This window comes from Oryctolagus cuniculus, chromosome 1 (assembly GCF_964237555.1).
Source record: "Oryctolagus cuniculus chromosome 1, mOryCun1.1, whole genome shotgun sequence".
Lineage (NCBI taxonomy): Eukaryota > Metazoa > Chordata > Mammalia > Lagomorpha > Leporidae > Oryctolagus > Oryctolagus cuniculus.
The window spans coordinates 231244572-231272032 of NC_091432.1; the positions used below are offsets into that span (position 1 = coordinate 231244572).

The window sequence follows — 27461 nt, forward strand, 5'->3', positions numbered from 1 at the left end:
TACCCATTTTACAGAAGCCAGCGGTCCTGCCCACAGTAAACCACAAGGGGGCAGCTCCAGGGTTGGAAGCCCGAGCCGGGAAGGCCTGTGTTCAGACCCCAGAGCCAGAGCGCGGACGGACACAGTGCCTGCCGCAGCCGGGGCTGTGCTGAGCGGGACAGAGAGGGCTGCTTGCATCCCAGCCCTGCCCGAGCCCCTGCCGCGCCTTTCCCCGCCCTCACCCGCCAGGCCCCTCCCCCTTCTCCCGGCCAACGCTGGATTCAAGGTCTGATTTATTGGGGCTGAATATACAGGGCTGGGTGCAGGGCAAGCAGCTGAGCCCCTCCCCATCTGCTGCCTGCCCCGGGGGCGGGGCGGGGTCCCCATGCGCAGGCAGGCACTGGGAGGGCCGGGCTCCCTCCCTCCCCCTCCCACTGCTCTTGCCACGCTCTGGGCTCCCAGGCCGGACACCCCGAGGCCTCTGCTTCCTGCACCACAGCTGTGCCAGTCCAAGGAGGCTCTGGGCTGGGCCCTCCTTCAATCGCTGGGTGGGGCGGGGCCTGTGGGCGGGGCCGGGCGTGTCTCCAGTTCTCAGCTCCCGCCCCGCCCCGCCCGCTCAGTGCAGGACCGGGGTCAGGAAGCCGGGCCTTGGGTTTCTACAGCGACGTGGACAGCCGGGGCAGCGGCCTCTCTCTCCGTGGTTCCAGGAAGCCGCAGCCTGCAGCCGGGGGGTCTGAAGGCTCTGGCGTGGGCCGGGCGTCCCCACCGGCGGCAGCCCCGGGGAGGGGCGCGTTCGGCCCGGCACTAGGCCATGCTGCTGGTGGAGCAGGGGGTGCTCTGCGTGCTCCCGATGCTGTGGTTCGTGCTGCTGCTCTCCGAGGAAGCCGGGGCAGCCACCGCCACCACGGGCTCCCGCTTGCCGGGGGGACCTGGGGGCGGGGGCGGGGGCGGCGGTCAGGGCCCCAGCCAGGCTCCCCGCCCCCTCCGAGGCTTCGCGCGGCTCCCCCGGGGAGTGGGGGGCCCCGGGATACTCACGCGTGTGCGAGTAGATGCACCAGAGCGCCGCGGTGAGCAGGGCCCCGATGAGGAAGGCGCCGAAGGTGATGCCCAGCACGGCGGGCAGGACGAGGCCTTTGCCTGAGGAAGGGGCGGGGCCGGCTGCGGTCAGTGGCGCCAACCACCCACCTGGCCCCTGCCCTGCTGTGCTGCCCCGGGCCCCAGGGCTTGGCCCTTGGTCTCCTCTCTTCGCAAGTGGGCGCCTCACACCCTCATCTGATGCTGAACCCTGACTGTCCGCCCAAGGGACCCGCCCTGCTCCCCGCGGCTCCCCCAGACGCACCCTCAGGGGCACGCGTGGGATGCGAGAGACAGAGGAGGCCAGAGGCCGGGCGGCCCTGCAGCCCCACAGCCAGCCAGGGCTCCTCAGCTCTGCTCTTGGGTTGTCCCAGGCCTTGTTCTTCCCAGACTCCCCACTGCCCACATGTGACCACAGGCCTCTGACTTCCCATCTGTGCAATGGGACTGTTGGTCCCCATTTCTTGGTCCTGGGTCTGCTCTGGACAGTAGGTGAGGCCCCCGCCACAGCCCCCACTGCAGGTGACCCTGCTGGAGGGCGCTGGGCAGAAGGGGCCGCCTCCACCCAGGGCACCTCAGGCCAGGGCCCAGCCCCGTAGCTAGGGCAACCATAGCCAGGGGGGCCCAGAGGAGCACTGGACAGGGAGTCAGGGCCTAGAATCCCATTCCACGGGGTGGCCATGAACAAAGGGGCTCTGTCCTGATGCAGCCATGGCCCCTGCTGGGTAGGAGCTGCGTGCGGGGGGGGGGGCGTGCTTCTCTTGCCCCTCCTCCCAGGGCTGCTGTCCCTGGGCTCCCCCATGCTGTGTGCCCGGGCCCCCACCCCACGCGCTGTCCAGCGCCCCCCATTCTGACCCCAGCCACTGATGCCCGGGGAGCAGGTGCGGAACTCACCAGACAGGTCGGGGCTGACGATGCTGAGGCGAGTGGACACGGTCCTGTGGATTTCCTGGGGGCGGGGGGCAGAGCACAGGTGTGGTGCTGCCTTTCCAGCCCGCTGCCTGGGCTCTGAGCCCCCCGCCCAGCTCCCTGGCTGGGAGCCCTGGGCAGTCCCGGGGGAGCTGGGTCATGGGAGGGCGCCAGCGGACCCCCTCTGGCTGCAGCGGGATGGTTTCCCAGCACTGCTGGAGGCCCTGGGAGCAGTGTGGGAGCTCTGCCCCTTGCCACCTGGTCCCTTGTGCCCCCCCCCCCCCGGCCCTGGGTGGCCACGCCTGCAAACCCCACTCAGAAGCTGGGCTGGGCCAGGCTGCGCTCACCTGGGACCAGCTCTTGGGATGCAGAGTGACGGAGCAGCTGAGGGTCCCGGCCGTGGGCGTGGGCACCATGTAGCTGCGGAGGAGGAAGCTGAAGCGCTGGTGGCCGTCGGGACTCGGGGCCAGCAGGCTCACGCAGCTCCCCTTGGGCGCCCGGCCCTGGATCAGCTCCACGTTCTCGGCCTCGGGGCCCAGGTCCAGGCGGCAGCTGTCCAGCTGGAGTACGAGCTCAGGGAGGGGCGGGGACGAGCTCACCTGCGCAGGTGGGCAAGGGGGTGAGGCACGGCGGGAGGCGAGCCCTCGCCTCCCCCACCTCGGCTCCCTTGAAATGAACCAGGAGAAGAGTTTGTGCTGCCAGGACCTATCGGGAAAACCTGGAGCGGTGAGGAGTGCAGAGCCCCGTTCCCAGCAGTGCCCTGAGCACCGCACGGCCTCCCCCTGCACCGGGGCCGGCTGGCTCCTGCTCTCCTGGGCAGAGGGGGGAGGGGAGGCCGGGAGGAGTGGGGCACGGCCAGTACCTGCACAAAACCCTGCTGTCCCAGCTCAATGGTGCTGGAGGCCTGGCTGAAGTGCGGGCTCACGTAGAGGCCCAGGTGCACGGCGAGCCCTTCCGCGTTGAAGCAGTGCACGGTCTTCTGCGGACGGAGGTGGGGCCCCGGTCAGCTGCGGGCAGGAGCTGGGCGGAGGCCCAGGGCGGCTGCCTCAGCCCCAGGTCACCTTTGCAAAACCCGAGTATTTAGGGCAGGTGTGCGCCCTGCGCCACCTCAGACGCACCTGCGGGTGCTCTGCTTATGCCACAGTCGACGCCTGATGACTCTGGGCCAGAAAGCTCCCGTGGTTTGCCCCGGCCACACAGCCAGGAAGTGCCGGAACCCCTGGCCAAGAGTCTGAGGGTCGGGCCCCGACAGTACTGCTGCCCCCATTGTACAGAGCGGGAGACGGAGGCATGCGAGAGCCACGTGGCTTGCGAGGAACAGAGCCTGAGCTTCCCGAGGTCTGCTCCCCGCCAGGCCAGGAAGGGGCCCCCCGCCCGGGCAGCAGACCCTGGCCCAGGTGGGTCAGCACGGGGCTCACATTTCTCACCCTCTGCGGTGACGAGGCCGACAGGACATGGACAACCACCTGTGGGGACAGAGCCAAGGAGCTGGTCAGAGCCAGAAAGGACCCTGGAGGCTAGCCCAGCCAATACGCCCATCTTATGGATGGAGAGACTGAGCCTCATCTTGTGTTCCCACTGAGCGCCACACCCTGCCCCCCCCAGCCTGGAGGCTCGGCAGGCAGCCCCCTGTGCGGCCCGGGCCTCACCTCGTTGCTGATCATGCTGGCGGTCACCTCCATGCCACAGCGGGAGTAGGGGCTGTGCAGGACCAGCTGGTCCTCGCTGTCCTCGGCCTGGCAGCGGGGGTCCCCGAAGGTCAGGTTCAGGATGGTGCACTGCAGAGCCTGGGCGGGGAGGAAGCGGGCACGGTGAGGGGCGCCGGCTCCTCAGGCCTGGCCACCGCAGCTCAGCTCCCAGAGGCCTCGAATCCCAGCTCCCCCGCGCGCCCTGCATTTGTCACCATCCTACTCGGCGGGACACGTGCTGCTCTCCTTGAACCGGCTCTCCTTTATTTATTTTTTATTTTTATTTTTTTGATAGGCAGAGTGGACAGTAAGAGAGACAGACAGAGAGAAAGGTCTTCCTTAGCTGTTCACCCTCCAATGGCCGCCGTGGCCAGTGTGCTGCGGCCGGTGCACCGCGCTGATCCGAAGGCAGGAGCCAGGTGCTTCTCCTGGTCTCCCATGGGGTGCAGGGCCCAAACACTTGGGCCATCCTCCACTGCACTCCCAGGCCACAGCAGAGAGCTGGCCTGGAAGAGGGGCAACCGGGACAGAATCCGGCGCCCCGACCGGACTAGAACCCAGTGTGCGGCACCGCTAGGTGGAGGATTAGCCTATTGAGCCGTGGCGCCGGCCCGCCTGTATTCTAAGCCTTGTCCTAGGCAATGCTATTTACTTTCTTCTAATCTATATTAAAAATAAACACAAATTAAAACCAAAACCATGTGCTTGAGCGGGCAGGCAGTCACCGCTCACAGCTACACGCCACACACACCCCACCTGCATAGTCCGATGTCAGGTCTGGGGCTGGCAAACTTCTCCTTCAAGGGCTAGAATGTAAATATTTTAGGCCTAGTGAGCCGTATGGTCTTTGTCATGGTGACTCGGTTTCACTGTCACAGCTGGAAAGTCGCCATAGACAGCCTATGAATGAATGGGTACAGCCGTGCACCAATAAAACTTTATTAAAAACAAACAAACAAAACAAAACAAAACAAAACAAAAAAAAAACAAGTGGTGGGCCAGAATTTGCCAGCCTGTTTCGGGAGAATCAGACTGGAGGGTTTCTCAGCCACACTCTTAGGCTCAAAGAATCTCAGAGTCGTAGCGTAGACTGCCGCGGGCTGCTGAGGGCCCCCCGGGTCACAGTCACTCCCCCAGGATGCCGCCCCTGATGGCCGCCGCCCTCAGCTCCCCAGCTAATGCAAGCGGCTCTAGGGCAGCTGGGAAGAGCCCTACAGGGAGTTCCGGTTCTGCACTGCCAGTGGGAGGCACCCTTGTCTGGGGTGACGGCCCAGACCCTTCTCGGTGAGTGATCTCCCACAGAGATCCGGTTCTTGGGAGGATGTGCGGATCTGGGTTTTCTCTGTGTGTGTAACACACGCAGCCACAGCGCGCCACCAGCAATCTGGTCTCCACCGCTTTCCGTGTCTGTACGGGCAGACTCCAGACGGATCCGCTAGGCCCCGCCGATGGATAGCTAGGTGCCTGCCGTCCCTCCCCCTGCTGCTCGAGTCCAGCTTCCTGTCAGTGCCGGCCCCGGGAGGCCGCAGCCAATTGCTACATTCCTGCCACCGGTGTGGGAGACCTGGATGGAGTTCCTGGCTCCCGGCTTCCGCCATGACCCAGCCAGGCCCACCCTGGCCTTTGTGGGCATTTGGCAGTGAACCGGGGGATGGGTGCTCTTGCCTTCTGCTTCTCAAATTTAAAAAAAAAATAAAAAAAATAAAAAAATAAAAAAGTATGGATGGAAAGGGTAGCAGACACTTCATCAAATTTAAAAGAAAAGAGCTTGCCTTTCTGTCCAGCAAGGGAACAAGTTGTGAGCGACTGGACAGAACGTAGGGGGCGCTGCAGTGCCACCAATGAGATGCAGAAGCGGAGCAGAGGGAGCCCCTGCCCTCCCAGACACCTGCTGGACCAGGGGACAGGGGAGGAGGAGGAGGAGGAAGAGGGGGAGGCAGCCAGCAGGCACCTGGGGCTCACCCAGGCCTCTTTACCCAGAAGCGGCCGCACGCCCCAGCTGACGTCACAGAGGGCTGGCAGTGTCTGCCCCAGGAAGGCTGGAGGAACTCACGGGGGAGGAGGGCCCTCCAGAGGGCCTGAGTTTTAGGAAGATGCTTCTTTGCTCATTAAAAAAGCTTATGTGAAAGGCAGAGTGACAGAGACAAAGGGAAAGATCTTGCATCTGCTGGTTCACCCACCTAACGCCTGCAGCAGCCTGGGCTGAACAAGGCCAAGGCCAGGATCCCCAAGCACTCAGCCATCATGTGCTGCCTCCCGGTGCCCTCGCAGGACGCCGGGTGGGGAGGCGGAGGCGGGACTTGATCCCAGGCACTGAGACGGATGCTGGCGTCCCAAGTGGGGGCTTAACCCACAGCACCTCCTCTGCCCTAGCTTGATGGTTTTTTTTTTTTAATGCCCAAAAAAGTTCAAAACCATTGTAGCCAAAATTTAGTGAAGCACAACACATCAGGAGAAAGGATGGACAAAAGGCCACATTTTTTTTTCTTTGTGATCAAAATCCTTGTGATCAAAAGCATCAAGCGAAAAAGCCAAGCTCCATCGACAGAGACTTCACTCGCCGTCGCTGCTCTCTCTGCCCCAGCGATCCCGCCAACCGGCACAGCCAGCCTAAGAAAGGAGTCCCTGCACACAGAAAAGCTGCCCACACAGGGACAGGTTCTGCATACCTATGGAATTCCGGAGTCGGAAGCAGCCTACATGCCGGACACGGGAGGGACAGTTAACGGTGGCATGTCGATGTGATGGAATAATCCGCGCTAATTAATACATGATACGCGCCACAGATGCCAAAGTTCTAAAAATATCCGAAATGGGGCTGGCACCGCAGCTCACTAGGCTAATCCTCCGCCTGCGGCGCCGGCACACCGGGTTCTAGTCCTGGTTGGAGCGCCTGTTCTTTCCCAGTTGCTCCTCTTCCAGGCCAGCTCTCTGCTGTGGCCCAGGAGTGCAGTGGAGGATGGCCCAAGTGCTTGGGCCCTGCACCCGCATGGGAGACCAGGAGGAAGCTCGTGGCTCCTGCCTTCGGATCGGCGCAGTGTGCCGGCCGTGGCGGCCATTTGGGGGGTGAACCAATGGAAGGAAGACCTTTCTCTCTGTCTCTCTCTCTCATTGTCTAATTCTGCCTGTCAAAATAAATAAATAAATAAAAATACCTGAAATGGAATAGCAGGAGGCAAAGGAATGTGTCCATTGGGACTGCCCGGATACAGGAAATCCAGAGTGAACGCCCCCCCAAGGACACGCACCGCAGCCCACAGCCTCCGCCCTTGGGTGCGAGAAGCGGCACTTCATCACACGGCCGTCGCAGTGGATCCCAGTGGGTCGCAGTGGATCCCCAGAGACACAGGTGCCGGTCCCTTCCAGGGCCTGGGGCAGTCTGTAGCGCCCCGCCCCCACTGTATTGTTCAGGGACCAATCACGAGAAGAGCCTGAACATGACCGGGGCAGAAGTACTTTTTGCATTTTGCTTTTTTGTCCCCTTGAGCTTTTTCTGTTCCCATTTGGCTGAATCCGTGTGGAGGAAGCTGCGGGTTGGGAGGCCGACCCCAGGGCTCCCCGGTGCGGGCACCATGAGCTCAGCACCGCCGCCTGCCGCAGCTCGCTGTGCCAAGGGCTCCGGCCGTCAGACCGCAGACGAAGAGCCAGCAGCAGCAGCCGGTAGGCAGCGCCCTCGGACCCATCCCACAGGAGGTGCCCGCCTGAGGCTGCGACCCTGCCCGGGCTGGGAGCCCAGGGTTCCAGCCGGAGTGCCGGGGCAGCCGTGCACTTACCTGGACAAGATCTTTCTTGAGGACCAGGCTCATGACATCGCCAGTGCACTTCAGCTGGATCAGGGACATGAGCAGCTCCGGGCTGCACCTGTTCTTTGGCGGGGTGGTCTGCACCGGCGCAGGTGAGGTCTGCGGCCCACCATCTGCGGGGCAGCAGAGACGGGCAGTGGGGGGGGGGACAGTCAGGGAGCGTCCACTGCGCACAGGGACTCAGCTCTTCCGTGCTTAGCTCCCTACCGTCCCGGGGGGTCCCAAAGAGGCTCAGCGAGATGGACAGATTGGAGGGCGGGCAGTGGCCGGTGCTCACCACAGCTGGAGGCCTGCAGCAGGATGGCACTGGCCAGGGGGACCTCCACGAAGGACGCAACGCTGGCGTTGAGCATGCGGGCCTCCCCCAACAGGCCTTGGATGGTGTCTGGGAGCGGGAAACCTGGGATGGTCTTGTCTGGGAAGATCTTGAGAGAGTATTCGCCGGTGGTCTGGGGTTGGGGGAGGAGGGAGAGGCAAGGGAGGAACCCGAGACAGAGTCAGGGGCGCTGCGGGCCTGCGGGGCCTCTCGGGCTGGGTGAGGGGGTCCCCAGTGGATCAGGGAAGGCTTCCTGGAGAGGGAGGTCTGAAGGACCCCGAGGGGCGCTGGGGTGGGGGTGGGCGAAGGGATGGCGCTGGGGGCTTCAGCTCCGGGGCGGGGCCGGGCTCACCCAGAGCTGGATGTTGTGGTTGGTGTTGATGCGCCAGGACACATAGGGTGGACCCTGCAGGATGAGCACGGCGTCGGGGTCCCTGGACCAGCAGCTCAGTTCCACCTGCACCGTCACCGTGCGCGGCCTGTGGCGACACAGGCGGCTGCGTCAGTGCGGGGCAGCGGCCGTGCCCACCGGGCCAGCGCGGGGCGGCGGGACGATGGGACCCGGGGTTGAAGCGGACGCCCTTACCTGGCCTTGGGGCCCGGCAGGACCCGTACGATGTGCGCCTCCTTGTGGCCGGCCACGTCTTCGAAGCGGCAGCTGCGGACCGGGGCTGAAGCCCGCGGCCACCACTGGAGCGTGCGGCCCATGTCCTGGGGGGCCTCCAGCACGCAGCGGGTCGGGGAGCCGGGGGCTGCAGAGACAGGCGCGTGTCAGTCCCCTCCGTCCGCGCCCGCAGGCGGGTGAGATGGAGCTGCAAAAGTTACCCCCGTCCGGCGCCCCCTGTGGTTTTCCTGCCGCACGCTGAATCGGGGCCTGTCTCCCTCTCTGCCTACACCCGGCTAACATCGGGCACGTGCAGGGCACGCGTCGGAGCAGCCAAGAGCGCGCCCGCTGCGCTCCATACTTGGAGGCTTTCTTACAGGGTCTCCCACGCCCGGAGCGACAGGGTGCGGAGTCACTTCCACCCCGACCTCAGCAGTGGCACCTGCTGGAGGGCAGGGCTGGGCTGACCCAGCCCCCCCGCGGTTCCCAGCCCCAGGGATGGGCCAGCCCCCGCCGCCCCAGCTGACCTGGGCCCAGGTGGAGGACGACGCTTTGGGGGTCCTCCAGCTCAGCAGCAGAGGCGATGGGGCCCCTTGTGGCGGCCCAGTCGAGGGCCTGGCTCTTGGTGGTGAAGGGTGGGGTCTCCGTGGTGTTGACTCCCGGGGGTTTGTGGAAGATGACCAGGCTGGGGTTCTGGGGAGACACAGTGAGGCTCAGGGCTTCGGAGCCCCCTCCGTCCCATGTGGGAGGTCAGGGAGCAATTTGGGGCGTCAGCCTGCTGACTGGGAGCACTCCGGTAGACTGCCCCGCCTCCCCGCAAGGTGGGCCCTTCCACACCCTTGCTCGTAGGTCTCCCTGCCTCCCTGTGCACTCTGAGGGCCTGCAGGGGACAGTGTCTGCTCGCCCAGCTCTTCGGGAAACATCTGCCTGATTTTGGGGGGCCCTGACCTGCCAGCTTCACCCTGACACCTAGCACGAGGAAGGGAGGGAGGGGGGATGAATGAGTGAATGAATGAATGATTTACAGATGGGCAGGGGAGGCCCATGACCTGGGCAGTGTCCCCACTCGGAAAGCAGATGTGCGACAAGTGACTGGAGGCAAAGGACGGCAGAGGGCGTTACCATGTAAAAGGCACAAGACGGACCTCTGGTCGGACCAAGACTAGACTTTCCCAGCTCCAGGAGAGCGGTGAGACCCAGGCCCAGGCTGGAGCCGGCGGCTGCGACCCCCAGCTGGCTGGGTTCCTGCTCCTGCCCGCCCCTGGGCCCCCCCCGGACCCCTCCTCCCCGGGAGGAGTAGAGGCGGGAGTTGGAGGAGCCAGGGCAAGGCCTCTCCCTCCTTGACGCCTGGATTTCCCTTTCTGGGTGGGCGGGGCCTCGTGGGGTCCTTCCCTCCTCAGCTGGCCCTGCTGGCTGGGCCGCGTCCATCTCTCTGTCCCTGGGCAGTCCCTGCTGCCCCAACCCCCACCCCGATTCCTCACCCCTGTGCACACCCGGCAGCTTCCGTCTGTCTCCGGAACTGTCCCCCGGCCAGCCCGGCTCTGCCCCCGCTCCTCTTCCCCTCCCCTGTGGCTCTGCCTGGCCCCCGGAGCTGCCCTCCTGCATCTGTCTGCCCCTCCCATGCCAGGCCAGGCCCACTCCCCTCCTGACCCTTCCTCTGGCCCTGTGCTCTCCTGCTGCGAACCACAGCTGCTCACATCTGGGGCCCCTCCCCTCCGTCCTCTGGTGAGCGTGTCTTTAAACAATGAGGATTTCCACCCACGTGGGCCACGTCCATTAGTGGATGCAACAAAACGAACAAAACACAGTCTCCCGACCGCACTTCCAGCCGCAACTAGGTTTCTGCCTTGCCCTTGCCCGCCGCACTTGAACCTGAGTCCCCAAATGCCAGTCTGGAAACTTCAAAGCCAGTGAAAGGATTACTCCGGAGACCACCGTGGAGCCCAGTTGTCCCACCGGACAGGTGGGCACCCAGAGGCCGTACAGAGGGTCACAGGTGGCCAGAACTGCACAGCAACCTGACCACGCCTGCATTCTCTCATGCCGGGTCCTGCTGCTGTCTGGGCCCCTGGGTGGGAGGCCCTGGCTCACGGGGACAGCAGGGGCCTCCCGGGCCAGTGCTCAGCCGGGGGTGGGGAGGGCGGAGGTCGCACTCACGTAGGCCAGGTGCAGCGGGATCCCCAGCGCCTGGAGCTGCAGGAAGATGCTCTTGCGCGTGACGAGGACCAGAAGCGCCTCTCGGGGCTGGGTGCTGTTTTGCGTGGGTGCTTGGAGAGTGAGCTCCAGCTCTGACACCTCCTTGGGTGGGGACAGGAGACAGACACGCGTGCGGACGGGTCAGACTCACACAGGGTGGGCCACCACGCGCCGGTGCTGGCCCCAGGCCCCTGCCCCTGCCTCCCGGGGCCCAGAGCTGGGCCTGTCCTCAGAGCGCTGCGAGGGCAGCCCCAGCACAGCCAAGGAGGCGGAAAATACGGAATGAACCTGAACTTCACACGGCAGCCGGCCAAGCGAGGTCTCTCGTTTCGCAGGAGCACCTGCCGTGTGTGACTCGTGCCCGTCGTCCCCACCCCCCCACCCCCAGCCTTCCAGGCGGCTTCTCCGCTGCCAGCCAGCCCACACATGCTCTCCCAGTGTGCACCAATGCTGTTTGCCTCACTATTTGAAACACACAAGCACACGCATTTTTGAGGGCATAAAACCACGATTTTGTAGAAGCGTGTGGAGGCGTCTGGAGACGTGCCACCAGCACGGAGAATTTCCGTCCCCCAGCACTGTGCTTTTTTCTGGAAGTTTCCTAACCGCGACCACGACACCCGTCCCCGGCTCCCTGCGAGCCGGGCTGCTCTGACTGCGGCACGCTTAGCTCATTTGCTCCTCCCAATGACCCTGACTTGCAGAGAGGCGGAGTCATTTGCCCTTGGTCGCACAGCAAGTAAGTAAGGACCTGGGGTTTGGCTCTGTGTAGACCTCGGCTCTCACCACTGCCCTTCCCTGCCACATCTTCTTTTCTTTTTCATATATTCATTTGAGAGGCAGAGAGAGGGAGAGGGAGAGGTCTTCCATCCATTGGTTCACTCCCCAAATGGCCACCACAGCCGGGGCTGCGCCGTGCTGAAGTCAGGAGCCAGGAGCTTCTCCCGGGTCTCCCACGCAGGTACAGGGACCTAAGCACTTGGCCATCCTCCGCCGCTTTCCCAGGTGCGTGGTCAGGGAGCTGGATCAGAAATGGAGCAGCCGGGACTCCAGCTGGAGCTCGGATACAGGATACAGGGTAAGCGGGGGGTTAGCCTGTTGCGCCGCCACGCTGGCCCCGGGCTACCCTTTTCTACACCTGAGCCCCAAGAAGAAAATAAAAGACAGAGATCCAAGGGCAGAGTGACCTCTGCTCCGCTCTGCACAGAGACTTTCTGAACCCAGGGACTGACGCAAGCGAGCCCCTCAGGCCACATGCCCCAGTCGCCACCCCAACCCCAGCTCAGCGGGAGAGAGAGGCCCCAAGGCCCTGCGCAGCACAGCCCCAGCTGCCGGCCACGCCTCCTGCAGGCCCCCAGGGGAGGCCCTTGCCTGGTCAAGAGGCCGGTGGGGAGTTTGCAGCTTCTCGCCGCCTCCTTGTCCTTCCCGCGGCCGATGTGCCAAAGCCAGGGATGCGCTGCGGCCCAGAGCTGCAGCCCAGCGAGATCTCCGCGGCTCAGCAGCCCTGTGCCTGCTCTTGAAAATGTAACAGGAGCAAATAGCGTCCCTTCGCTTTCAGCGTCCCCGGGTCTGCCATTCTGGTTGGTTATTTTTAAATGATTAATCTTTTTTTTTTTTTTTGACAGGCAGAGTAGACAGTGAGAGAGAGAAACAGAGAGAAAGGTCTTCCCTTGCCGTTGGTTCACCTTTTAATGGCCGCGCGGCCAGCGCGCTGCGGCCAGCGCACCGCGCTGTCCGATGGCAGGAGCCAGGTACTTATCCTGGTCTCCCATGGGGTGCAGGGCCCAAGGGCTTGGGCCATCCTCCACTGCACTCCCTGGCCACAGCAGAGAGCTGGCCTGAAAGAGGGGCAACCGGGACAGAATCCGGCGCCCCGACCGGGACTAGAACCCGGTGTGCCGGCGCCGCTAGGTGGAGGATTATCCTAGTGAGCCGCGGCGCCGGCCATGATTAATCATTTTTATGCTAATTTATAGTAGAACGATCGGCTTCAGATTTACATTCGAACATGTTCACATTTTCCATTGCTGATTTCTGATGGGTTTGTAGCTTCTGCTTTTCAAACTAGCTTGTTTCATCATTTTTTACAAAAAGATGTATTTATTTATTTGAAAGTCAAAGCTACAGAGAGAGGGAGAGACAGAGAGAGAGAGAGCGAGCTTCCATCTGCTGGTTCCCTCCCCAAATGGCCGCAATGGCCGGTGATCCAGGTTGCAGCCAGGAGCCAGGATCCTCATCCGGGTCTCCCACAGGGGTACAAGGGTACTTAGGCTGTTTTCCAGTGTTTTTCCCAGGAGCAGGGAGCTGGATGGGAAGTGGAGCATCTGGGACTTGAACCAGCACCCACATGGGACACTGGGATTGTGGGTAGCGGCTTTACCCACTACACCACAGCGCCAGCCCTTCCTTTGTTTCATCATTTTTTAAACTATGCATCCTAGGGGAGGGCAGTGTGGTGCAGTGAGTTACGCTGCCATCAGCAGCGCTGGCATCCATATGGGCGCCGGCTCAAGTCCCGGCTGCTCCACTTCCGATCCAGCTCCCTGCTAATGCTCCTGGGAAGGCAGCGGAAGACGGCCCAAGTCCTCGGGCCCCTGCACGCATGTAGGGGACCCAGATGGCACTCCAGGCTCCTGGCTTCAGCCTGGCTCAGCCCTGGCCATTGCGGCCATTTGGGGAGTGAACCAGCGGATGGGAGGGCTCCCTATCTCTCCCTGTCTTTGTAACTGTGCCTTTCAAACACATAAATGCTTTTAAGAAAATATGCATTCTGAGCACTTCCAAAACAAACTGTGGGGCTTGATACCATATTTTGATAAAGTGCAAAATGTACATCTAAGTGTCGCGGCTCCCTCGTGCCCAGGACTGCGACTGTCACTGAGATTGACCAAGACGACGCAGATGTTCGTCAGTGGTGCCGGGAAAGCCGCCGCACCCTCACTGCATCGGAACTGTTAGCGCAAGCAATCGCTTACGGTTGCACAATTCCGTGTCTATACCCAAACCACTCGATCCACTTTCAGTGGGCGGATTTTATCTCATAAAGCTGTTGAAGATCAATGACCCTAAGTCACTTCTCACACCTGCCCAGGCCGCGCCCTGTGCTGAGTGCGTTGCTTGTGCTGTCTGGGCAGAGTGGGCACAGGTGGGGTCCCATTCTACAGATGCAGCCACAGAGGCTCAGGGAAGCTTCGGAGGGAGCTGTGAGTGAGTGGCCATGTCGGGAGCCCACAGCTTGCCTGGCCTGGGTCCTCGCTCCCAGCCCCACCCCCTCCCAGACTGCACCCCAGGTCACAGCTGTTGTCCCCACCCACCATGGGACACACGCGGCAAATAGGCAGCCCCATGGCTTGGTGCACGGTGGTCAGGAGGCGCCGTGGGCTGCAGTGGGCGAGGAGACCCAGGCTTCCCTGCTCCAGGGGGGCCGAGGGCACGCAGGCGCTGGGAGAGCAGCTGGAAGCCAGTCCTGCCCTGGCCCTGCTGCGGCCCCTGGGAAACAGGGCTCGGGCCGGCGTGGGAGGGGTCTGCGTAAGGGAAGTGAAGAAGGGGAAGTGGAGGTCAGGGCCCGGTCACGCCAGGGGTGAGGGCATCCGGAGGCAGCAGCTACTGGACGGACGTCTGCTCTGGGGCTCAGGAACCCGGCCCCTCCTCGGCTGTCACCGAGCGGCCTGAACCCCCGGGCCTGGCTGAGACCCGCGGAGACCAGGAACACCGGCCCTGGTTTCCACCGACCGTGGCCCTGACTCACCCACAGCCCCTCCCCTAGCTCCCGGCGGCCCAGTGGGATTCTGGGAATTCTGGGAGCCAGCCTGAGCCTCCCAGCCCGGGCCTGCCCGGCTGAGCAGGTGGGCGGGAGCCCGTTTCTATTTTTACGCCAGTGTCCCACAGATGCCATTGTTGGCCCAGCGGTCGGTGGCGAGCAGCGGGGATTTCGATGGGGAGGCCCCGAGCGCTCGTACTCACTTATAGAAAGCCGCTTCCAGTAATTCTTCCCGGAGTGGAGCCCGCCCGCCCTGGGCCCGCCTGGAGGTGGCCCTCAGGGAGCCAGCTGCCCCTCTGTCCACCCCGGCAGACAGACTCAGAGATGGCCCAAACAGGGGAGGGGTGGGTAAAGCCTGGCTGACCTGAATTCAAGGGCAGTTCAGTCACGCCTCCTTTCTGGGCCTCAGTTTCCTGGTCTGGAAAATGGGTTGAACACTAGACCCATTCCGCAAACTTTTGAGGTTTTGGTGCAGTTCTGCCTACAAAGTGGCTGTCCCGTGTCCAGTTAAGCACAGTCCACTCTCTGGTCCAGGGTTCCACGTCTACAGAATCAGGGACATTCCAGACATATCCCCTGTACCCAGGCAGAATTTCCTAAACCACACACAAAGCTATTTCTGTGGCACTGGCGTGGGCGCAGGTGCAGTGAGCCATCCAGGGCTGACTTGAAGCGTCTGAGGAGACCGGTGGGCTTTGTGCACGTCACTGAGCCCTTCCACGGAAGGGAACTGAACACCCGTGGGAGATTCTGGTGGCCTGGAACCGGTCCCCGAGGACACCGGGTGATGACTGTGCCTGGCAGTGGCCTGGCTTTCGCTACCTCCGACCCCCACTGCCCATGCACGGGGGGAGGCTGAGGTCCAGGGCAGAGGGGCTGGGGTAGGCTGGGGCTCTGCCAGGCCTCCCTAGGGCATGCGCTCCTGGGCCAGGCTCCCTCCCCTGTGACGGGAGAGCCGGGCTCAGTGATGCCTGAGGTTGTGCTTGCCGGCTGCCCCAGCCTTGGCTAACCGCGACCTGGTCTGCGGCCCTGTGGCCACGGAGGGCTTCTAGGATGCCTGAAAGACAGGGGACTCCCCCAGCTCAGGGAGCTGCTGGGGTCAGCCCACACCTCCCCAGCTCTCCAAACTCCCCTGACTGGGCAGCTCCAACTCTGTCCTCAGGAACTTGGACGGGAGCAAAACAAACCCCATCCCCAAATGACCAGACACACACAGCAAGCCCTGGGATGGGCGGCCAGCAGGGGGCACACGCACGCACGCCCGCCTGACACTGGCAGGGCCTGGGACAAGAATGCAGGCGGAGGCCCCTGGCCCCAGCCGGCCCCGTCTCTCCACCTGCTTCTGACCGCCCAGCAAGGGAGCTCCCCGGTCCCCCCGTGGACAGCCCAGGCCACACGCCCAAGCTTTGCCTCTCCCCCACCCCACCTCCACGGCAACAGCCGTCTGAGCCCAGAGCTCGCGGCAGCCCCGCAGTGCGCCCCCTAGAGGATGGGACAGGAAAGAGCCTGTGCATCGTGGGAGGAGCTCTGGGCACTCCGGGCAAGGAAAGCCAGGGTCCTGCCCCCGCCCCCTCGCAGGGTCTGGAGGGGCAAGCGCAGTTCCAGCTGGGTCCTCAGGCCCTGCAAGCCCTCCACCCCGGCGGGACAGGTGCAAGCAGAAAAGGGCCGGAGAGCGCGCGCGTCTGAGGGCTCCACGGCCTGCAGAGCCCCTACAAAGGAGTTTGGGGGAGCCCAGGGTCCCAGCCTCTGCGGCCTTGTGTGTGGCTCTGGCCAGGCGTGAGTCAGCGCCGCGGGGCGGGTGGGGCGTGCCGGCTCCCCCGGGCCTGCCGGGAGCGGGGTGAATCAGCGGCTGGCGCAGTGTGTTACGAAGACAGCAGAGCTGCGCAGACACCAGGCCGGTTTCCTGTCTCCGCGGGTCAGGATGTGACCCTGGGCCCTCTCCCGGAATCCAGGCTCCAGCCTGCCCTTCGGGGACCCTGCCCAGCGGCCCCTTGCCTGTCTGCAGACCACCCCCGCACCTCCTCCCTGAAGCGTCGCCTGCCGCCTGCCACCCGCCCACCGGGAATCTGAGGGCTCTGGGGCCAGGCCGTGGGCCGGAGGGGGCAGGCGGGCTGCTGGAACGGCCATCACCCCATGGCAGCTGCTGGCCCAGCTTTCTCGCCTCTTGGCCTTTGCTGGTGCAGTGCCCGGCGCCTGGAGTGCCCGTGACCCCTCTCTTTGCTTAGAGCCCGGGAGCCGTCCCCCAGGGACCCTCCCCTGCACGTTCAGTGCTCGCTCTCCGGTCCCCACAGCCCCTGAGCGCCCTTGCCAATCCCACCCCTCAGCCCCCTGAGTTGCAAGGGGCGCTCCAGGGTGCAAAGCAGGCACCCAGAGAGGCCTGGGGGCGGGGGACTGTTGGGCCGTGGGCCCCGTTGTTGGGGGCTGTCTGGGGAGGAAGGTGCCACCCAGGGCCCCCACGGGCTCCTCAGTGGTTGCAGTGGGAGGGTCTGGAGGGATTGTGGGCCCAACCCTGGGACGGGGAGACCAGGAATTTCTGGGGGGAGGCCCAGCTCCGGGAGGGCCGGCCCCTCTGAAAATGGGTTCGTGGCCCCTGCCCACCTGTCCGGAAGCAATACCCTTGGAGGTGCCCGCTAGTGGGCAGCCGTGGAGATGTGTGCACAGTCACACGCCCGGAGTGCTGAGGGCTCTGCAGGTGGGCATGGAGCTCAGGCCCATGGGACACTGGCAGGTGCCGGGAGTGGGCCCCTGGCGCAGGACCTGGCTGGCGCTGCCCCTGTGAGCTGGGCGTCCCGCCTGTCTGAGGGTGCTCAGGGTGTCCCTGGGCAGTGAAGGCCCAGAGAGGTGGCCCAGGCGGTGTGGCTGTCCATCCCATCGGAGCACCTAGAGCTCCCAAAACTGTGTTCTCATTTAAAAAAATTAATTAATTTCTGTTCTTTGAAAGGCAGAGTGACAGAGAGAGAGATCTTCCACTGGCTGGTTCATTCCCCTAATGCCCGCATCAGCCAGGGCTGGGCCGAGCCAAAGCCAGGAGCCTGGGACTCCATCCAGGGCTCTCATGTGGGTGGCGGGGGCCCAAGCACTTAATCCATCACCTGCTGCCTCCCAGGGTGCACACGAGCAGGAAGCTGGAGTTGAGAGCCAAGGCCGGGACTCGAAACCAGAAAGATGGGATGCACGTGTCCCAGGCAGCGTCTACACTGCTGCTCCAGACACCTCCCCACAGCTGGCGTTCTTAACTCATGCGCCGGGGTCACTGTGCCTCCTTACACACTGCTCCATACACCCAACTGTTCAGGGCCAGACTCTGCCGCTCTGAATTTTTTTTTTTTTTTTTTTGAAACAGAGTTAGAGAGAGAGAGAGAAAGAGAGAGAGAGAAAGGTCTTCCTTTTCCGTTGGTTCACTCCCCAAATGACCACCACGGCCAGTGCGCTGCGCCGATCCAAAGCCAGGAGCCAGGTGCTTCCTCCTGGTCTCCCATGGGGTGCAGGGCCCAAGCACTTGGGCCAAACTCCACTGCACTCCCTGGCCACAGCAGAGAGCTGGCCTGGAAGAGGGGCAACCGGGACAGAACCCGGAGTGCTGGTGCCACAGGCGGAGGATTAGCCTAGTGAGCCGCGGTGCTGGCCCGCCACTCTGATTCTTAAGCGAAGCTCCTGAGCCCAGCAAAGGGTGTGCAGGACACGGGGGAGAAGGAGCCGACTGTGCACACCGGGCGCCAGGGGAGGTGCCGGCCAGTGACCCAGCTGGGGCTGGACCCCAGAGCTCCTGGTTCCCAGCCCCTTCCACCAACAAACAGCCTTGCAGCTTAGCTCCTGGAGCTAAAGTCGCATGCTCTGTGGATGGTCTCCGGAAGAGACGGGAGGCTGTCTGGGAGATTCTGTTGCCCGGAACCACAGGCTCCTTGGGATAGGATACGAGTTATGGTGCACTCGGCCACAGCCCCACCGGCCCAGCCACAGTGCGCCTGCCACAGCCCCACCAGCCTGGCCACAGTGCACCTGCCACAGCCCCACCAGCCCGGCCGTCGGCTGTCCTTGCCCGCAGGATAAAGGCCGGTTTCCTCACTGTGGCTCTGGGCCCCTTGCATCTCGCTAGACCTGCTCCAACATGAACTTCGCCTCCTGCCACGCGCTCAACCCGGCCCCAGCTGCCCCCTGTGTCCGCACCTGCTCTCTCCGCGGCCTCCTTCCTGCAGGTACTCCCACCAGGGAGCCCCAGACCAGGCTGCGGCAGCTGGAGTACCCCTGCCCCGGGGCCCCGAGAACACAACAGGTCGCCTGCGTCGCAGCTGGCTGTCTACATCCTGTCTCCCACGGGCGAAGCCCCCCGGGGCCTTTGGGTGACCGTGGCCCAGGGATGCGTGATCATGGGCAGGGCATCCCTGAACAGCAGGACGAATAGCACGAGCTCCCAGCGGCCCGTCTGCGGTTCCGTGTCATTGCCCGGTGTGAAACAGCCAACAAAGCCGGCGCAAGCCACACGAGCCGCGTTTGGTGCTATCTGTGGCCCGGGGTTATCGCGGCCTGCAGCCCCGGCGGTGGGCAGGATCCCGACGCTGGTGGTCTGGGCGCCTTCTTATCACAGCACAAACACAGGGCAGCTCAACTGTTTTCAGGGCAGGTTGGCCACAAGTTTACCCTAATGGACCCCAGGAAATCGCACTCAGGACCTAGGGCCGCCTCGGCCAGGTGCGGCTTCCGGCCCAGGCAGGCCCGATGCTACCTGAATGTGAGATCCCCAGCCTGGGCCTGGAGTCCCCGGGCCAGCGGCCTCGCCTCTCAGGGCCACCTCTGCAGAGCTGAGTGACAGAGCCTGGCAGGTGGGCCCCCGGGAGGCCTCGTTCGCCCCAGGTGCAGCATCCCCGGCACACAGCAGGGCCTAGCCCTAGGTGGTCCCGGCACACAGTCACCACCAGGAGGGACCAGCCTGTCAAACACACTGACCGCGGGCCCGGGGCGGGCGTTCCTGGGGAGAGCTGGGGTCTTGGAGGGGCTGCAGGCGGGGGAGGGGCTACAGGTGCTCTTCACCAGCCACCTGCCAGACTCAGCTCTGGCCACCCTCTGCAGAACCTGCTCTGCCCCCAGACCCTGCCCCAAAACGCCCAGGGAGACGCCCAGTCTCTCTCTTGACGGGAGCCCTAGGGCTGACACTGCTTGGTGTACCCCCCTATCGCCCAGAGCCCCCGCCCCACCTCACCGGGGACACTCACGTTTGGGAACTCCAGGAAGAGGACGTGGACTTCGAGGCTAGCGCTGGCAACCTCCGCCACGCAGCCCTCCGAGACCTGGCTGGTGCTGTATGTCACCCGGCCTCTCTCGGCGTCCACGGGCTGGAGGTCGCACTGGACAGTCTCTGCCAGGCCTGTTGGGGAAGGCGCAGAGAGAGCTGGGTAAGAACAGGGTCCCGACCACGGCTCCGCCTCCCAGATGGCTCCTAGGCCTGTGACCCCCGCTAAGGGCTGCTCCCTGCTGCAAGGCGGGGGGCATTGTATCCATTCCACAGATGAGGAAACTGAGGCTCAGAGAGGAAACATCCTTCATCCAAGGTCAGAGTGCTGCCAGGTTGACTGATAAAAGACAAGACGCCTTGCGGGGCCGGCACACCGGGTCCTGGTCCCAGTCGGGGCGCCGGATTCTGTCCCAGTTGTCCCTCTTCCAGGCCAGCTCTCTGCTGTGGCCAGGGAGTGCAGTGGAGGATGGCCCAAGTGCTTGGGCCCTGCACCCCATTGGAGACCAGGATAAGCACCTGGCTCCTGCCTTCGGATCAGCGCGGTGCGCCAGCCGCGGCAGCCATTGGAGGGTGAACCAACGGCAAAGGAAGACCTTTCTCTCTCTGTCTCTCTCTCACTGTCCACTCTGCCTGTCAAAAAAAAAAAAAAAAAAAAAAAAGACAAGACGCCTAGTCAAGCCTGAATTTCAGATAAAAGAGGAAGATTTTGGGGCCTGGCGTTGTGGCACAGTGGGTTAAGCCATGGCCTGTGATGCCAGCATCTCATACAAGCACCAGGTCAAGTCCCATCACTCCATTTCTGATCCAGCTCTCTGCCACGGCCTGGGAAAGCAGTGGAGGATGGCCCAAGTCCTTGGGCCCCTGCACTCACGCAGGAGACCCACATGGAGCCCCAGGCTCCTGGCTTCGGCCTGGCCCAGCCCTGAGCAGTGTGGCCATCTGGGGAGCAAACAGTGGATGGAAGACCTCTCTCTCCCTGTTTCTCCCCCTCTCTCTGTAACTCTGCCTTTGAAATAAAATCAGTGTTTTTCAGAAGATGGATGTTTGTAGAAAGCATATGTACACCCCAGGTATCGCCCCGGGCACACTGTGCTACTGTGTACTGTGGGTCTGGAATTCCTGTGACACCTGCCGATGTGGGGGAGGGAGTGGGGGCCCCGGGGGCTCAGGGTGGCCCGGCCGCGGCCCCGGGGGACGGGCAGAGCCATGAGGGCGGCCAGGTTGGAGGGAGGCGGCCGTAGGAGGCCCAGGAGCCCGCCCTGCGTGGCCAGGAAGCCGGGTCCTGAGGGAAGGGAATGGAATTTCACCCGGAGCGGCGGAGGAAGAAGAGGAAGTGAGGCCCCTACACCTCGGCCCAAGGAATGTGCCGGAGGGGGCCGGGGCGGGAAGGAGGACAGAGAAGGGGAGACTGTTTGGAAGTTTGTGTCTCCATCTTGTCGCGCTCACTTCCTGTTTTCTTAGAGATCAAAGATGGGCGCGAGGGCCGGGCCACACGTCCAGCCGACGCCAGCCCCGAGGTGGCGGCCAGCGAGCCCGCGCCCGGCTCCCCCGCCCCCGCCCCCGCCCCCGGAAGAAGATGGGACGGGGCACTTGGCCACCACGGGTGCCCGGGCCTTCTCATCCTCACGCTGGCCTGTCCTGGGCGTGCCCGGGCACTCCACAGGGCCGGGCCACATGGAGTCCGGGTTCTGAGCACGGCCCCTGTCTACCCCCAGGGCTCGTGCTTGGCGGCCTTGGTCACTGAGGTCCCCCCTCGGAGCGGCGGTTCCTGCTCTGTGGAGTGACAGCTGGGGACCCCCACAACCCACAGAGGCCCCCGGGAGGACGGTGTGGGACATCCCATTTCTTTAAGGGACTTCAGTCACTGTCAAAGAAGTGACTATCCAAGGGCGGGGTGGGGGCAGGGCAGCCAGCAGGTGAGAGTCCTGGGGGAGGGACGTCCCGGGGTCTCCCTCACCTGACAGCCCCGTCCCGTGCCCTCTCCCTTCCTGCTGGGAACACAGGCTCCTTGGCTGTTGCCCAGTTCCTGCCCCCACTGTACAGATGGGGAGACCGAGGCCCAGAGAGGTGGGACAGGCCCCCGTCACACAGCACTGGGCTCAGTGCCCGGGCCTGGGACCCAGCTCTCCCCGCACGACCCAGGGCCGGCCTGCAGACCCACGCAGCACCTCCCTCTTCCCCTCTGAACTTTCCCTGCCCCCTCCCCAGACTTCCAGGAACCCCAGTTCCTCCCGGAGTGCCGGGCGCCCAGGGCCGCCTCCTCCATGCCGTCAGCCAGCGGGAGAGGCCACGGGCCTGGCCATTATGTAATGATCAGATAACAGGCAGGCTGGGAGATCAGATAAGAGGTCCATTTATTTTGGGGCCTTTTCGATCCCAGCCACCCCCACCCCGCAGACGAGAATGGGGAGACAGGAGGGAGTGTGACGCCGGGGCCTGTCTCCAGGAGCCCAAGGCGGGCCCAGGCCCGGCTGAAAACAATCCCCTGGCACCAGGGGGAAGGCCAGGGCCTCCCGGGACCCGGGGCGGCCGAGGCGCCACATGGGGCCTGGGTGACCTGGCCTCCTGAGAGAGAGCCCCGAGCCGCCTCCCGCCACGTCCCCTCCTCCCCTTCCCCACCCGGGAGCACGCAGATCCCCTGGGACTTTCCAAGAGGCCAGCCCACGTTCAAGGAAGGGGCCCTGGAGCCGGCCGGACAGCCTGGGCCAGATCCTAGCTCTGCCTCTTGGGAGGGGGACCTGGAGCAGCCGCCCCCAGTGCCTCAGTTTCCCCACCTGCAGACACAGCAGTCACTGCCGACCACAGCGGGGGTCTGCCCGCACCCACAGGTCGGGTCCTCACTGCCCGAGGTGGGGGGAGCTGGGTGCTGCTGCCCCCAGACAGAGGCCTGGGGAGGCTAAGCGGGGGGCCGCCACTCGGTGGCCAGGCCCAAATTTGAACATGAATGACCAAGCCGCGGCCCCAGCACCCGTTCTGCGCGCTGTGTCTCCTGGTGAGCGAGCCTGGGACCCACAGGTGCTGGCATGCAGCACAGGAATCGGCGGATGCCAAAGCCCCCAGCTCCCTTTCCACACCTCAGTGTTACTGTCTGTACAGTGGGTACGCCGATGGTCGAGTCTCTGAGATGCTGAGCTTTGATGAACAAGGTTAGCCCAGGAGCTGGCAGCCACTGCCACACGTGGGTGCGCTGAGTCAGCAGGGGACAAGGGGGCTTCCCCCTCAAACATACCACGCTCCAGGCCCCTGCCTTTCCCAGACCAACGGCCACCCTTCATCTGACCTCCCAGCCAACTCCTATTCATCCTTCAAAGTCCTGATGAGAAAATCCCATGGGAATGCATGCCTCCTTTCTTAGGCGCATCAGTGCTGAGTGTCCTGGAACCACACAGGCCCATGTGACTTGCTCTGCCCGGGCCACATGTCTGCACTCCCAGGGGACACAGGTTCTCCAGGACAGGAGAAGTCCCGGCACCCTGGGTCCTGGTCACTCAGCCCGGGGCTCGATGCATCTGTGGGATAGGTTTGTCAGGCCTCCCTCTAACTCGCTGGGTGGCCTGCGTGGGGCCCCTGCATCACCCTGGGTCTCAGCTTCCGCCTGGGGTGGGGGGCAGAGGGGCAGGTCCCACAGGGCTCCAGCGTCCTGGGGTCTCATCTGGGTCGAGGGCAAGGCTTTGACAGGGATGCAGAGAGAGGGTGCAGGTGGGGTCCCGGGGGCCATACTCGGGGGGGGCCACTCCGGGGGCAGGGGCAGGGGCCGATTGCCCGCAGGGCCTCAGCACCTCGGTGGCAGAGCTGTGCAGTGGTCGGGCCCAGGGCGCAAGCCCCGCTGCTCAGGTCTGAACTGTGCTGGTCGGCAAATCCCTCCACCGGCCTGTGCCTCAGTGTCCTCTTCTGTAAGGTGGGGCTGACAGGGTGCAGCCCCCAGAGGGTTTTGCAAGACTTGGGTCTGACGGGGACGTGCAGCAGGCAACCGCGGGGTGCGGCACAAGCAGGGGCTAAGGATGCGCCCCTGACAAGACCCAGGTGTGACACCCGCTCCGTCCTGGGGGGAGCCCTCAGGGCTGACACCCCCAAGCCTGGGCTGGAGCCAAGGGCCGGGGCCTAGATGGTGACCCGTCTCCAGGTGCGTAGCGCGTGAGCCGTCAGAGGCACAGGCCGGGAAGCCGGGTTGGAAGCGGAGAGCTGGGGGTGGGATTTGGAGCTGCCGCCTGTCCTGGCCCCCGGTCCCCTCGCTGGATGCTGGGCAGTGGCCTAGGACACAGGAGAGCCACTTACTTTCCTCTCTCCCAGATCCGGCCAGGCTGTCGTCTGAGATGCCTCTGTCCCTCTGTCCCTGTGGTCCCAGGGTCACCTCTGTCTGGCTGGGGAACTCGGTGGTCATGGCCCTACCATCCCCAGGGACCCATCCTCTCACATGGCTGCTGCTCCAGCCTCTTTCCTCCTGGCCAGGGAGACGCTGCCCTGGAAGACAGCCTGGAGGAGGAGGGCATTTGAGGCCTGTGCTGTGTCACCACCCCCTCTTCAGCGAGGTCCCCCTCCCTCAAAAAAGGTGGCCAGTGGCTCCCTGTCATGCCCCTGCCCCTCCCATGCCAGCCACCAAGCACGGGCCCCGAGGCCCAGCTCGCCCACTGCTGGGACTCCATCCAAATGAAATAATCCCAGATACCGGAAAAGGTGCATGGACCAAAAACATGCATGGGGCGATATTTATAACCAGAACAAAGCGAGGAGCCACCTGGACATCCCACAGTAAAGGATCCGCTGGGCAAAGGATGGCGCAGTGAAGGTACAGAATATTCTAGAACTGCAATGCGACACTTATGCGGTCCACATGACAACAGGGAAACTGGGGCACAAGACTCCCAAACGCTGATCCCAAACGACCTTAAGAAGCCGATGAAAACCAGTACAAACCCCAGCTCGCCTCCGGTGCCACCGCTAACAGGGCCCCTTGCTTGGAGGACCAGGTTAAGTTACTTTGGCAAAATCCCTTCAGCTTTGGGCTTAAATGACAAGTTCCAGCTTGACACAGAAAAGTGTGTCTTAGAAAGCGAAATCCCCTCGAGAGAGCCCCATGCCAAAGAACCAAAGAATGGGCACCTGGGATGCACAGCCTTCCAGAACGTTCTGCACGCACACTGTACGTTCTGAGCGTTTGGCTGCTACAGGACCGGAGTCCCCGCGGCGTGTCACCTGGCGGTGTGTCCCAGACACCTGCCTGTGGCTTCAGGATTTGGCTCCAAGGCCCCCTGCTGGGGGGCATTTGAGACACTTACGGGCCACACGGCTTTTCGTACTTGGGCAAGTCATGCTCCAAGGCTGGCTTCGGAAGGCTGAGTTGTGGGGACAAGAAGTTAGGCACAAGGGACAGCTCTGGGACCCTCTGCCAGCTCTGTTTCCAGAAGACCCGCCCGAGCAGCCTCAATGAGCCTGCCCGGGTCACTCCCCGCTCAGCCCTGAGCTGGGGAGCTGGGTTCCCCATCCTGCTCCAAGGCGGCTCACTGACACTGCCCACTACCTGGGCTGCGTGGTTGCTAACGCCCTGGAACCTGTATCACCGCCGTGCAGGCTGGGGCCAGCTTCCACCTGCTCCCAGGATGGCACAGGTACATCGCCCCAGCATTTTCAAAACAAGAGTTAACATGGCTACCGCTGATCCGGCAATTGAAGGAAGTACATTGATACATAAAAGATACTCAGTATCCGTCGCCTCATCCTTCCACTCCTGCGCACTAGGACTCCAGGGAGGGGGAGACAGGAGGGTCGTGTCTGGGCAGGGTGGTGTCTGGGCGGTGGGAGAGAGACGCAGGTGCGGGTCAGCCCCGCCCCGCGGGCTCCCACTGACCTGCCCACTGCTGACTTGCAGCCCGTGAGGCCGGACTCCAGGTCCCGCCCGGCTCTTTCTTCCAGACCCAAAGGAAGGGAGTGAGCTCTCCAAGAGCCGGATGAGGGGGAGCGGGGAGGGGAGGCTGAGCGGCCCTGTGGGAGCATCTGGGAGCCCAGGCCGGGGACTCAGCCTCTGTTTCCTTGCCTGTGAAATGGGGCTGATGAGGGCGGCCATGTTGCAGGGTGGCTGGGAGCCCGGGTGGGAGGCAGTGCCCCGGCCGCCGCGGGTCTGGGGTCTGTCTGAGCTGCTGAGCCTCAGCCTGCACTCAGTGAGGTGGCGGTGACAGCTTCGGAGCCGGGGCCTGGGGGTGCGGTCAGGATGGCGCAGGGGTGAGGTGGGAAGGGCTGGCCTCGCAGCCACAGACCCTTCCTCCTCCTGCCCCTCCCTGCAGGCCCCTTAGAGAGGTCCTGGATGCCCCGGCGGGTCAAGGGTCCCCAGGGCTGGCCGGGGGCCCCAGGAGCCCCACAGCGAGTGGGACGGGGGGTGGGGGTGGGTCCTTCCCGGCCTCTCTTCTGACTGGCTTCCAAAGCAGCTGTGACACCTCTGAGAAGCCCCCGGGCTGAGGAGCCTCATGGAACCCCAAGCTGGGCCCGCACCCCCATCCACGGTGCTCCTGGGGAGCCGGAGGAGGCACGGGGCGGGGGCCAGGGCATCGCCACGCTGGCTTCTTCCACAGGCCCCAGGGAAGGTGAGGGCGTGGGGAGCTGAAGCCGACGGGAAAGCGGCCCGGCCCGACCCCCTGCGGGCCAGCGCGCCCCTACGGGGCCAATTCGCTCCCTCCACCTTGCTCAGAGCCTCGGAGGCCGTCCTCACAGAGCACACTGAGGAGCACCCGCGTGCGGGTCCACCTCCCACACATTACTTTTTTTTTTTTTTTTTTTTTGACAGGCAGAGTGGACAGTGAGAGAGAGAGAGACAAAGAGAAAGGTCTTCCTTTGCCGTTGGTTCACCCTCCAATGGCCGCTGCTGATCCGATGGCAGGAGCCAGGTGCTTCTCCTGGTCTCCCATGGGGTGCAGGGCCCAAGGACTTGGGCCATCCTCCACTGCACTCCCTGGCCACAGCAGAGAGCTGGCCTGGAAGAGGGACAACCGGGACAGAATCCGGCGCCCCGACCGGGACTAGAACCCGGTGTGCCGGCGCTGCAAGGCGGAGGATTAGCCTAGTGAGCCACGGTGCTGGCCTCCCACACATTACTTAGCCCAGAGAGGGTGGGGAAGTCTCCTGGGGCTGCACAGCACTCTGGGGCCTGGGCTTCCTGGGAAGGCGTGGGCGCACTGGAAGGGCAGAGGTAAGTGCATCGGCCTGGTGTGCCCAAGTCCTGCGACCTGCGAAGGCCCAAGACCCCAGCTCGGCCCGTGCGGGGTGAGCTTAGGGGAACACCTGGGGCTGGTCCTGGGCTCTGGGAGCCGAGTGTCCCCACCCTGGGTCCCCTGACACCTACTTGTGGGGCCAAGGCTGCAGAAGGCCAGCAGCAGGGCCATGAGCGGGGGCAGCGCGCCGCGGTCCATGCCGTCCGCTGGGAGCTGTGCGCGCTGGGCTTTATCCGGTGTCCAGAGGCAGGGCTGCGGGCGGGCGCCCGGGCCGGCGTGGGCTCGCGCGGGGACCCGAGGGGAGCAGGCGGCCGGAGCGGCGGCGTCCCTGCTCCAGCCTTCTGGGGTGGCGGCCGAGGGCTCAGGAGAAGTGGGCTCAGGGACGCAGGGCCGGGCCGGCAGCTCTGGCCGGTGGTGGGGCGGGCAGGGCTGCTGGGCTGCCGGGGACAGCGGCGGTGGCGGCGTGGCGGTCCCGGCCTGTGGATGCAGAGGGAGGCCGAGGTATGACCGGCGGCAGCGGCGGCGGGGAGCTCTGGCTCATCCAGCCCGGCCCAGAGAGGCAGGAAATGCGCTTCCTTAGAGAAGGGGCCGGCCCAGGCCGCCTGCCAGGCGGGTAGAGGAAGTGCCACGGGCTTTGTCGCTGGGTGGGGGGCCCCGGGATGGGGGGAGGTGGGGGTGGGCGGGCCCAGGCTCCGGGGCTGTG

General features: G+C 64.1%; 1 protein-coding gene across 1 annotated transcript; it reads right to left on the reverse strand.

The window, feature by feature from the left end:
* Positions 1-255: 255 nt before the first annotated feature.
* Positions 256-27311, reverse strand: ENG (endoglin). Its single transcript, XM_070057159.1, has 15 exons — positions 26890-27311; positions 19540-19691; positions 10531-10671; positions 8901-9066; positions 8356-8521; positions 8122-8248; positions 7731-7902; positions 7424-7566; positions 3612-3749; positions 3390-3428; positions 2825-2941; positions 2310-2561; positions 1948-2002; positions 1015-1116; positions 256-908 (listed from the first exon to the last, which is right to left on the reverse strand). Exons 1-15 carry the CDS (start codon positions 26954-26956, stop codon positions 784-786), a joined length of 1962 nt encoding a protein of 653 aa, XP_069913260.1. The 5' UTR covers positions 26957-27311; the 3' UTR covers positions 256-783.
* Positions 27312-27461: the final 150 nt, after the last annotated feature.